Source organism: Elaeis guineensis, chromosome 16 (genome assembly GCF_000442705.2).
Source record: "Elaeis guineensis isolate ETL-2024a chromosome 16, EG11, whole genome shotgun sequence".
NCBI lineage: Eukaryota > Viridiplantae > Streptophyta > Magnoliopsida > Arecales > Arecaceae > Elaeis > Elaeis guineensis.
The window spans coordinates 22632179-22645403 of NC_026008.2; the positions used below are offsets into that span (position 1 = coordinate 22632179).

General features: G+C 38.5%; 2 protein-coding genes across 8 annotated transcripts in view; one reads left to right on the forward strand and one right to left on the reverse strand.

Annotated features, from left to right (window-relative positions):
* The first annotated feature begins 5601 nt into the window (after positions 1 to 5601).
* LOC105060645 (NADH dehydrogenase [ubiquinone] iron-sulfur protein 6, mitochondrial) lies at positions 5602 to 8413 on the forward strand. Its single transcript, XM_010944435.3, has 3 exons — positions 5602 to 5794; positions 7885 to 7969; positions 8073 to 8413. The coding sequence occupies exons 1-3, from the start codon at positions 5681 to 5683 to the stop codon at positions 8180 to 8182; spliced, it is 309 nt and encodes a 102-aa protein (XP_010942737.1). The 5' UTR covers positions 5602 to 5680; the 3' UTR covers positions 8183 to 8413.
* A 962-nt stretch (positions 8414 to 9375) lies between these two features.
* Positions 9376 to 13225, reverse strand: part of LOC105060644 (protein SENSITIVE TO UV 2) — a 40159-nt gene continuing 36309 nt past the window's right edge. For all 7 annotated transcript variants that reach the window (XM_010944433.3, XM_019845827.2, XM_019845828.2 and 4 more), the window contains 2 exons: positions 10416 to 10612; positions 9376 to 10062 (listed from right to left, as the gene is read on the reverse strand). In XM_010944433.3, the coding sequence (XP_010942735.1) occupies positions 9813 to 10062; positions 10416 to 10612 (447 nt within the window). In that variant the 3' untranslated portion in view covers positions 9376 to 9812. The remainder of the gene's footprint in view (positions 10063 to 10415; positions 10613 to 13225) is intronic.

Sequence of the window (13225 nt, forward strand, 5' to 3'; positions counted from 1 at the left end):
AATATGGCCCACATCGAAAAGGCTCCACTAATAGGTCAAAAAGAAGATATACCAAAAAAAAAGTCGAAGTTAAGACCTTACCTCGGTAGTATCTTAGAGGCAGTCTTTGAAAGACCATGCCTGCAACCTTTTCTTTTTGGTGGAAGACATCAGTTCTTCTAGCAACTTCGTATAAGTCTTAGCCATTAGCACCAACCTACTGGTAGGAGGTTATGGAATGTTTAAGAAGATCGGAGCATATTCTCCTACAGCTTTAGGAGGAATGACCCCAACAAGAGCTACATCGATCACGATAACCTCTATGACCTTAGATGAAGGGGCGGCATGCCTCCTCTTTGACCATCTCTTTCTTTGCTGATATGCAGTTTTGGCAACCTTAGTTTCAGCAGCATCAATCTTGACAGTAGTAGCCTCAGCCGCAGTAGCTCTGTGAGAAGGGAATAGAGTGATCATCTTCCTCTTCTTCTCCTTTTTCAACTTCTCCTTGAGAGGACCAACACCGGCTTGCTCTTCCTGAGAGAATACTAGACTTGCATGAGCACAAGAGAAGTTAGCATGTTTTGGCCCCATAGCTTGAGCTTAAATAAAAGAGCACTAGGATTCACCTCCAGGAGCTGGACCTCTGGAGTACATCTTTCTGAGAAGGTCCTCGCTTAAGAGCTCAAAGTATGATGGCACCTCAAGTTGCTTCAACTCCTCCACCCTCTTCTCCTTTGCCTCAAACAACTCCAGAAACTCCAGCAGTGCAGACTTCATGGCGATCCCCACTTAGTCAAGAATCCTTATGGGGTTGAGGAGGATGTGAAGAAGAATTAGCTCTTCCACTCGTTGATGGAGGAGGGGCCTGATACCTTTTTAAGGAGAAGTGTACCATTAATCTCTGCTCCAAAGATGCACCTTCACCTAGTAGAATGCTCAGAACATCTTCCCATGAAGATATACCACCCTAAGTAAGAGAAAACAAAAAGAACCCAACTACCATCCATCAGGCACTGGGGCCGAGTTGGGTAGAACAAAGCTAATATCACCTTAGTAGTTTGACAAAGGCCTTAAAAATTGGGAGCCTAAGGCCATCCCTCAAGGCATCCTCATACAAGGTTACCATATTCTATTAAGAGGAAGTGATCCTATTAGAGAGGTTGAGCATAGATATGGACACTGGATCAGACCACCCATTACACAGCCCACCCCAGCATAAATTGGACCGTGCCTGGCATGACCCACTTGCTACAATAATGAGTCGTGCCAAGCATGGTACATATAAGGAGGCCGAGCTGGGCTGGAGGTTTTACGGCCCACGGCCTAGGCCCGGCATGGCCCATAAGGGCCTGGGCTGGCACGACTTGAGAGCTAGGCCCAACCCATATGCTAGACGGCCCCCTTAAGTAGTCCCCTATAAATAGTCCCCTCCTCTTCCATTCTTACTACATCAATTCATCATTTTCTACCATACCCACTCCAATTCTCTTTACTATTATTTCTTCTATTCAATTGCTAAAGTTCTCAACAATCTGCTTTTTTTTTTTAATTTTTAGTTATATTTTTTATATTATTCATGATATCTTCTAATGATGGTAATACTTCTAAATTCATGTCATGTTCAGAAGATGAAGTCAATTCTAATGAAATTAAAATTTGACGAGAGAATACATCAATACAGAATTTTAAGTGAGTTAGGCCATGCAATTATGAAGAAGATATTTTTCAGGATGAGATTTTAAAAAATTCTACCTCAAAAAAGTGTGCTCCTACTAGAAGAAAAGGAATTTCAATCAAACGAGACTGGCCTTCGGGTTGTAGTCCTTGTGCAAAACAAGATTCTCATCATGTTTCTAAATCATTTGATCTTTTTAATAATTCTAAGAAATTGAGTTCTTCTTATGCTTTTAATTTGAAGAAATTCATTGTTTATTTATTTTTAAAATTTTAACATGCATTATATTATGAATATTAATGGATTGAAGATGTAACTTTTTCATTTTATATCTCCTATCTCTCATATACTTTTATTACTTAATATTTTTTTATTTTTATATTTAAAAAATTTAAAAAAAAATTGGTTAGGCCCATTAGGTATGCGGGCCTAATAGACCGTGACTGGCATGGCCCACCACCACTGGGCTTAGGGCCTTGCCAGGCTAGGGGTTTTGTTTAAACAGGTCACGTCAGGCACGGCCCATTTATTATATGGACTCTGCCTGGCATGACCCATTAAACCTTCGACCTGGTGGGCCTAGGCCTTGCCGTGTCAGGCACGGCCATTCTCCATCTCTAGTTGGACACTCAGGGACTATGCTTTTCGAATTCCATACATCTTTCAGGTCTACTCGAGATCATCATCCTTTAGGACCGATCGACTTAACCACGTCAGCAATTTGATGATTCTTGGATGCTTCCATGGTGGAAATCTCAAAAGCCTGGGCAGGTGACTTCAGATCAACGGGTCCATATTCCACTGATTTTTTTAGAGGAGAAGCCATGGAGATGAATGCAAGACAAATAAAGAAACCAAAAAAAAGGATGGGAGAAGAGACAGACCCATCAAAAATCCTAGGTAAGAAGAAGACAATAGCTATGGCTACCCCAACACCTCTCTAACTTTGCAAACAAGAGGCAAGGTGGGCCGCACCCGTCTCTCCTATGCCATTTATATAACATGGCTCGATGATGACAACAAATTAGATGGACAGTTTGATCGGCTTATACATGTCGTTGCTCCACTGGACACCAAAATACCATCCAAATTGATACCATCAAGCTGTCCAACACTATGCTAGAAAATATGTGCACCATGATGCCCTCTCGAGTACAGGAGGCGAGTGCACATCCCCCATAAATGTGCGCATCTAATCATCTGCCCAAGTTGTAGCCTCCTAAAGAACAACTACAATGGCGTATGATGTCAGAGCTCTCTACATTATTAGGCAACCCCATCAAGGCATGCCTCGGCATAGTTGTATCCAAAAGACTCTTGCCAGCATTAGCGTAGGAGAGTCAACTTGGAGCTTCTACATGAACCCTAATCGCCAATGCCACGACGAATGCAGTACTTTCTACTTCCTTCATCCGAGCCAAAAAAAGGCCTCAGTCTTAGAAATGGGGGGCAATTCATACATCCTAAAATGGACTATCCATCATGATGCTGGTGACTAAACAGTAATCCGACACATGTCTTAAATAGAAGGTGATGGAGCGACCGTCTCGCCTTTGCCACCTAATTTTTTACAGTCATGTAGGAAGAGCTCTAGAGTCTTCTAGTCACTAGACGATAAGCAGCTAGCTATCTCACTGCTCTAGTTTCTTTTCTACTCGATGAGATCCATAATCTCAACAAACTCCATAATTTGCGAGCCATTCTCTAACAGCCAGAGCACGTCCTTACAACTACTACTCTCCAACAAATAGTATGCATTTCTTCAGATGATAGGTACCCACATTCGTTTATAAAATTCTACTATTTGGGACCATCTAAGTAAGCTAGAAGAACTCTTACTCTATATGCCTTTTTTTAGAGACTGATTCTAAACAAATTAGAATCTATCTCCTTCATAGAGCTCTAAATTCCTCTGACTCCATCTTTAAACATGATCTTCCATATGGCACCTTTTGAACTTTCACTCTTTCATCTGCCATATTTCATACTCAATCTTATTATTGAACTCTCTCTCTCTCTCTCTAAAAGTTCAGAAAATTGACTTTAGGCATCGGAGGATCCACTATTCAAAAATCCTTATCTTCGGTGGTTGCAGGATCTCATTTGAGAAATCAACCAAAGATCTGACGCTGACATCCAACTCGGAGATCTCAATTGAAATCTTGCGGTCATCATTTGTTCTCTTTCTCTCTCTCTTGACTTCAGCTCAACGGTTTGAGCCAGCTCGACTCCCGAGGGCAACGGATAGTATAGGGCAGTGACATTTTCATCTGCCATGAGAGCCTTCCTTTTGCAACAATATCAATACCAGGGCGTAGAGGTTTGGAGTGATCGATCCGAACACAGGCTTTCGCAAAACCTCTCCTAACGACCTTCTCTATCCATGTATCAATGTAAAGCGGAGTTCCAGCAACAGAAGCAATCTTCGATAGCATCCGTCTGTCCCAAAGCTCCACCGGCGAGTCCAGAAGGCGCATCCAAACTGAAGCATGTGTAATGGAGTCAACTTTTGATCGGAAGTTTGGTCTCCATCGCTCCAAAACCAAGATTTATCAGCGACGACCCAGGGACCATTGGCAAGAACCCAGTCCCCGTCTTCCACACCTGCAAATTGGAACAATCAGTGACCCCTGTACATAGAAATCAATCGAAACTCTCAAGATGTCTTCCATCCAGTCTTTAATTCCTTCCGAATAAACTCAAACAATAAACCAGCACCAAGGAACTTACCGATTAAACACCGAGTTCACCATTCACAAACATCCTCGTACTCCTCATCTGACAAGACCACAGCCTCAGAGAGCCTAGCCTACAGCTTAGAAATCTCCTCCTCAGTAATCTTGCTTGATTCCCTTGAGCTACTTGAGCCCACGACAGAGAAGAACGAACTGGCTCCCACTCCAAGTCCTTATCGGTCTCCTTATTCTCCATTCTCATAACAGTATCCACAGATGACGGCACATCAGCACTCCCCTCCAAGGTGGACGGGGGTGTGCTGCCATGCTTTTCGGAGGACCACTCTGACAAGCCTCCTTCCCTGAGGGCTGCTCTTTTCGTATTCTCCACCATGGCACCAACGAATTCCCTCTCTCAAAACCTTTTTTTGATGCAACACGATAGCCTTGGTACGACGATAGGTTTTTTGGTAAGAAGCTTTTGGAATTTGAGTTATTTACAAATTTTAATTATCAAGTTACTAGATAATTGATTAAGATAAAAACTGAAACAATAACATAAGAAAATCAAAAAAATTACTATGTAGCTAATGGTATTTGCTCAGTTAATAATTGTTGCAACGTGCTATATTTTTTTTTAAAGATTAAAATAATATGGATATTATCCATTCAGATCTATTTTCGTATCCGAATCAATTTAGATATGAAAAAAAATTTAAGACATTCGTATTCATATCCATATCCATAAAAAAAAATGGGTATGGATATGAAAATAATTTTATATAATTTTATATAATAATTATTAATTTTTAAGAAAAATATATTATTATATAAATATATTATTTATTTAATTTATCATTTATTTAGTAATATCTTTAGTTTTGTATTCATAAATTTTGATTATCTAAATAATATCTGAAGTTATATTCATATTTTCAATATCCGAATTGTATTCATGTCCATTTAAAATAAATATAGATATAAATTTTTACAGATTCTTCTGAGAGGTGTCTATAAAAAAAAATTTAGACACTTCAATCCATTGCTTTTCAAGAAATGCTTGACAATATATCAAAGACCAGTCTTTTGAAACGAAAAGAGGTCAAGGACTAGCTGCAAAATGGAATTCAAGACCCAATTCGTTCTTGGTCTGTAATTAAATTCCTGCATCCTTTTGGAAGAACGCGTTAGCATATGAAACGCCGCGGAGTAGTGGAACGGCAGCAGCCTACAGAAATGTTCGCTCACGTATATTCAAATGATTACCGACATTGCCATTAACTATTCTCTTAAAAAAAAAAAAAAAATCTTTGATCTTAGGGCTCGCCCTCTTTCTTCCCCTCACTCGGCCATGGCGACAGGAAGGCTTCCTCACCTCCTCAAAACCCTCGATCCCTTCCTTTCCGCTTCTAAAACGCGGGCAATCAACACGCTCGTTAGCCAGCACACAGCCAAATGGATGCAGGTAATCGGTTTTCCTGTTAGATCCTGCCTTAAAAATCTCATCTTTCACTCTCTTTCGATCAGATTTCGTTTGGATTAGAGTTCTTTTGTTGGATTGGTTTCATCTGTTTCTTTGGTATGTTCGGTCTCTGATTAGATCAGTGGTTCGAAAAAGGCGAGGGGGAACTTTATCAGGGTTTTGTCGGGTTTTCTTTTAGGGAAAAGGACGGATTTTGTTTTTTTGATAAAAAGAGAATTTGGAAGTAGGATCCATTATGAAAGTAGTTTCTTTTGGTTGCTTTGATCGCTGGAGTTTAATTTGAGATTTCTATTATGTATTTTGGATTTACCCTTAGGTAAATAAATAATGAGAATGATTATGGTATGGAACTTTAGGATCATTTTTTGTATTATGTAGAGACAGCGATCCTAGAATGCCAATTATTTATTTTTGTATCCTTCAAGGTTTTGATTATGGTGTATTGTGAAGAGGGCCTGTATTGAAATGTAAGAAATTTACAATGTGGTAGTATTAACGAAATATTAAGGCATCAATGATGCGTACAATAGAGATGCGAAAGAAAGGAGAATGATTTGGAAAGGAAAATGATAATTACATAGTTTTTAATTCAGACAAAAGACTTGTGCAAAGTGTTATAACTTAATTGTTGATGATGAGATATCTGATTATTGTAATGAAATTGATTCCCCCTTTTTTTCTATCTTACAAAACTAGATATACAGTTGACTCATTTGATCACCCTTATAAGTTAACAAATTGGCACAAGGACATGTAAAATAGGGAGCAATGTATCTGCTAGGCATCGTTTTATGCATATTTGAAGGTCATGAGAGGCGAGCATTCTTTTGAGAATAACCAACTATGAAAAGTTGTGAATCATACATACTTGCATTGTGCCCTAAAGAGCCTGTTAAACAGGAGGTTGATACCATGGTAGGTTAGGAACATGTCAACAATTTCATGTTGAAGTCCCATCTCTACTGTTCATGGAATGTATGAGCATTTGCATCACAAATGTCATACATGGCACTCATGGCTACATTTAGAAAACTAAAATGAGGTTACGAGGCATGGAAACTCCCATATTTCTTTCATGTTCTTATAGGCTGATGAGCTGAGGAATTTGGTTCTGATGCATCATAAGGTGGACACCAGGTAACTTTTCTAGGCCATGCTACTTTCGTTTATAGAAAGAGAGCTGACATGTTAGTATTTCCTGATCAGGCAGACATTGGATTAATTGGATAGGAGAAGCACTATTTGTTTAGAGTTCTGATTTGACATACTTTCAAAAGATATGTCCATGCCACCTGATCATTATCACTATGAGTGCTCATGGAATGCTAAGATGAATTTGGCAAGCAGGAGAGTCTTGTACAAACAGCCTAGGAAAATAGGACAACTTAGAGCCTCTTTGGGAGATCCAGCACGATTGGGCTGGATTTCTAACTGGATCGTGGATTACACTGCCTGCTTAAATAAGGCCCATATTGACCCAATTCCTCTCCAGTCCAAATCTTATGGGAGGGGGAGAAAAGACCTCCATGGGGTTCCCTTTTTTTTTTTCCTTTTTTTTAAAAAAAAAATCTTGCGGTTCAACAGGCCAATAGATGGGATTTAGGCCAAGAGTAGGATAGACCTTTCGAAAAAAAAGGGTCGGGCAGGCTAGCAGGCCAATTCCTATAAGAATTTCCGTTCAGTCCTGCTGGATTTCCCAAACCAAACGTTAATTATTCCTTGTTAAGCGACCTATGGTCATAGGGAAGGTGGTTAGAAGTTTCTTGGTTCTCATTTATCTACACTTGTCTGGAGGCAGGGGTGCCAGGGGTATATATCCTCATGTTCCTAGAGCACAAATTGATAGTGCAATCCAATGGTTGTCCAGTATATGAATTTCAATTTATTTTTAGGGTTTGCTTTGTTTGGTGGACTCTCAACTTATCCTTTGCTCTGCAATTATGATTTCTTGATTTGTGCATGATTGTAAGTTTTGTTTCTACATCATAACTGATTAAAAATTACAAATATGAATTGAATGCTATGAACAAATGTTCAGGAATATTTTAAATTAACTTTCGTGAATGGTACAGGACACCAGTAAAAAATCGCCAATGGAATTGATTAATGAAGTACCTCCAATAAAAGTTGAAGGTCGGATTGTTGCTTGTGAAGGAGGTAGCAGCCCATCTTAGTTCTACAACTGGAATAAGTTTTTCTTGTTTTCTATTTGCCATGCTCATGACTGTCTGGAACTCTGGATGATTAATTCCCATTGCAGATACTAATCCAGCCCTTGGCCATCCAATTGAGTTCATATGCCTTGACCGGGATGAACCAGCAGTATGCAAATATTGTGGTCTCCGTTATCTTCAAGATCATCATCACTGAGGAGTTGGATTGGTTGAATCTTGTCGATATGATGTTCTTAAATCATGCCACCTGGCAAGAAACAGTCTCTTTGTTTTGCATTGATGTATTGTAAGAAAGTTTCGCATTCTTAGCTCATAAAAGCTCAACTAGTTTGTGTGAGCATAACAAACATGCCCTCGAGAATTTTCTTCCTTAATCTGATGGGATGTATGATGACATTACTAAACATGCATTTTTATTCTTGACAGACATAGGCGGTTAAATGTTTCGAGGCATGCATTATGAAAATTTCCCATTTTTTTTGGTACAAGAAAATTTACCATTTAATAGGAGCCGACCAGTACCAATGTTTCATTGTTGAATCTTGCTTCTGCTGCTTGGCAAAGGGAATGCACATACAATAGTGAAGTCGGGTCCGCTGTATTGATCTTACTGCAGTTTATAACGTTATACCAAGCTTCACAGCATTGTTCTTTTCATGCCTGTCAACCATCTTCCTTTAATCCATCACAGACCAGAAATGATTGGTTTTTTAATTGCAGTTATAGAATTTTCTGCAGCTTAACAGGATGATAATCCTTTACAGTGAAGAGATGCACGACCATCACATTTGAACGATTTCTTTTCTATGGCCTGGTATATTACATCAGAATGCATAGGTGCATTCTGCTGGGGAGAAGAAACCACAAAAGGCAGAGGTAAAAAGTGATAATTATGCTGATCATTCTATCTCAAATGTCTTGACCGATGTCGTTGGTTAGATAAGCTCAACTATAATTTCACACAAGTGGCAGTTTCATCATATCATTCTGGCCCACATCTGCCTACAGGATGCTCCTTGCATTTATTAATATGCCAACCAATTGGCTGGACATTGCCTTTGGTAAATAGCAAAAGAACCATCTAGAGGTCAAGTTTGACATTTGAAAAAAAAATATGAACAAGAAAGAAAACAGACGTCCGAGAAAGAATGTATTAAGCTCCTTAAGATCCTCTTGATAACAGCTTTAACATAGAATTGTCATATTGTCATTAATTAACTTCACACCGAACTTACAGATGCTGGAAACGAAGAATATAATGAAGCATAAATTATCACGGCTTGATCTGAATCTGGATCGATTGTGATGAACTACAGGCTGGAGCATGCTTGTATAGAAAAAAACAAATTCAATTTATGAACCCACATAAAAAAAATATACAAAATGATATCGATATCAATTATGATTATTCTTATTAACTCAGTTGAATCTGTGGTACATTTTATACACATCTCCATTGTGCACCCAAAATTGCACGAAGCACAGGTCGTAACAGACGGATGCTGCTATCACACACATACGGCAACCTTGCTTTGCACAGACCCTTTCATTGACATAAGTTACAAATACCTTCAAAATAGATGCCATGTCCCCATCCACAACCAAAAAAAAACAAAAAGGCAGACCTCATTTTTTTGCCGCAGCAAGACATCAAGACTCACAGCTTAAGTCAAAACTTTACCACAAGATCAATGGATCCAATCTCTATAAATGCCTTCAATATTTACTGCTTTTGAATGCAAAGGTTTTCCTTGGGAAGAAGTCAGGTAGTTGACAAGTTGTTGCCTCCCATCTCTCCAAGATGGTCAATTGGCTGGATGACTCTCTCAAAGGAAAGCAAAAACTCTCGATCTAAATAGCCGAGCTAAATCCATGATCTCAGCCTCCATCTGTGTTGTCTTTGTGCCATCATGTTTGCAGCAGCCTCTGCTTTTCTGGGGTATTCTGTTTGCAACATCAATAGTCAAGCTTGCAGTTGAATTGCTGCTCATCAGTGCATCTATAGCAGCTCTTGAGTAAGTAGGATGTGATGCTAACCGGTTTAATAAAATCAACGCCTCTCTCATTAGTGAGGTTCTGTGTAAAACCATGAGTATGATTAGTTTAAATCACACAACAGCTAATGGATAGACAATAACATTCCAACTTACATCAGGAAGTACACCAAAGTTTTGGTTAATGGGGAATATTTTTAATAAGAAAAATGACAATAGTTATGCACAAGCCCAATATACTTTTCAATCAGCATAAACATATGAATTGGATCTTATGTTTGTTTCTTTTCTATAGTAGGCAAACTGAAAAAAGACCAAGAATTAGGTGTTGAAATAGCAGCCTCATTACTGGGACAAAGGGAACTGCTAGTTGAAATGAAAGCTGAAAGCAAAATGATTTGCTCCCAGCTAGAGCCAGTTGATACTCTAAGTTACCTTTCCTTGCAGAGGGCATGCGTTTTGGCGAGGTCCGTTATTTCCACATCCATCTCTGATGCCAATACTCTTACAATCAGCCCTAAGAAATTAAGACCCTGAGGTCTCACTGGATTTAAAAGAACTTCAAAACCAGATTGGCCATATGATGCTATGTGTGCCAGCAATATAATTATTTGCTTGCGAAGCTTGAGCTCCTGAAAATTTCCATTTTTGTCAGTTATATTAAAATAGACAAGTGAAACACCATGTCACTATAACGTAATGAGAATCAATGGTAACAGTTTTTTAAATCAGAAAGTGGACACCTTCGTACATTTGAAAACAGAAGCATAGATAGCCCTAAAAGACCATAAATTTCAACACAAAACCAGATCAAAACGGAGTTTCAATTTTAAGTAAAAGGCAATGATGGTTTGCACCAAGATATGCCGTTTCGATACCGGGCCCTATACCGATGACATCTTGTTACGGTGTTGGTACGCCCGGTATGAGGTCAGTTTGGCATACCGAGTGTCAGTATACCCTCCATACCACAGACTGGTAGAAAATCGGTAGGGTACGGTACATCAGGATGACATACCTTGGTTTGCACCTCCAAGGCTGGCAATCTTTGATCCAAATCACCAATGTGGCTTGGAGTTAAATGAAGTTAGGTGTTTGGGTTGGGTATAATCAGGTTCAGCTCATCTGCTAAATGGGCTGTGTTCAGATTTTGCAATTAAACTTGACCTATATGATCCTTAACCTAATTTGACCAACATGATTATGAAAGTAACCTAAAAGTGACTCAATACCAAACCATTTAACATTGTATGGATTAATATGTTGACGTCACATTTGTGAAGTATCACGCAAACTAAGCAACATGTCAAGAAAATGTGAAATTAGTTGCATTAACAACAGATCATTGATTAATTGTCTCGGTATTGGATCAACTTGTCTTGCATCAGTTTCTCTCAGAAAAAAAAGGTCATACATCAGGTTTATCTATGTCGAGTTGGTTTATCAGGTTAATTGTCACCTTTGAAATGACCAAACCTGATCTAATCAGTAAATTGGTTATACAGGTCAGTTCATGTTACATGTTTTATTATCAACTTGTGATAGAATTTGAGTCTCTGACCCATTTATTAATGGGCCGAATCCAGATTGATAATTTGATCCAGAAAAACTCTGTCCAGATGACACAAACATGATCCAGCCCGGCCCATTTAAATCTCCACCTATCTCCAGTGTTAAACAAACATGGATGGAGACATGTCCTAGGATGTTGCATTAGGCATGAGAGTAGAATACAAAGAAATGATATAAAAGAACAAAATATCTATTTACCTACTAATAGTATGATATTTTAACTGAAAAAATGTAATCGAATATTGTGCTCTAAGAAAGTCTGAGCAGAGATCTGGTAACATATATAGATTAACTTCATTTATAGCTCATATGAACAAGGGTATAAAACTTGTAAGACAATCTTTATAAGAAAGATGCAATTTAGAACATTTAAATATTGAAATTAGGTATGTAAATCTAATGCAGGATTATCTCAAGCAGAATGCCTTAAAAAAAAGCTTAGTGCTGAACCTTAGGTGATTCAAAACCAATTTTTCTCATTCCCTCCGTGTGTGGGTAATTATTGTTAGATTTAACATTCCCATGAATCTAGCTTCTTAGCTTAAAGAGTATATACCGTGGGAACAAGGGATATAGATATTATGTAACCATGATGGAACTATAGCGTCTGATGCATGTTGAAACATGGAGGAACTGTCAACAGGGAATTTTTGGGATTTGTATGTTCAAGCAACATTTCCCCTTAAAAATATGTTCTCATTGCCTTAGTAATATATGCTGGTCTGAACAACGATCTAAATGATTTGACATAGATCTTAACAATCAAACTTGTCATGTTACCAGGTATTCTGCCATGAATAAGGATTCAAATCCCATGGTATGGGGTTGTCCCAGTTTTTCCATGAAACAGGACACACTGCATGTGAATTTTACGAAGTTCCATAAATATTTGATAGACTGCAATCTAAAACGTAACCTCATCTCTCTTGAACCCAAAAACCTGCTTTTAGTTAAGCAGAACATGCATGTGGATTGTGGTTCGGATATGAAAAGAACAAAAATTGTATTGGATCTCTCATATAAAATAAGAGTTTTAATGACTTGTTCCAAATATAATTCTGTGATTTTCTGTCCAATGCTAGCTGAGTATGGAATGCCTCACGCCAGAGAATCTAATAATCTTACACCACTCCATTGGCCACAATCGGCATTTTAAATATTCAGAATTGTGGAAGTATGGTATATGAGAGCCATCTATTGTAAAATAGGCAAAAACTTTGCTCTAAGCTAAAAAGTGCCATAAAATTTCTAAGAATCATGTAAAATAGCAACTTGGACATTTATATATTCCTTTATAATTGCATCACTTTGTATCTTATCATTAGCTTTCAATCATCCATAGAAAAACCAAGACAAAAGTACCCATCCGTACAATATCAATATCCATAGTAGGAGTGGCAAATGAGTCAGATAGGGTCATATATAGGTCGGGTCAAATACGATTCTAGCTGAAAAATTGTCAACCTATACTCGATCTGTTTATTAAATAGGTCAGAAATTGAAACCCACACCTTGCTTGTTTAATAAATGGTAACCTAAGCTGACTTGCTTGACCTGTCTAAAAAAACAGGTGGTGCCAGGCAGGCCTTTGGGAAGAAAGCCAAACATCTTCTCATTCTACCCATCCTGGTTAGACTGACGCTGCTGCTGTCAAATCCTCCATCTTTGTCCTT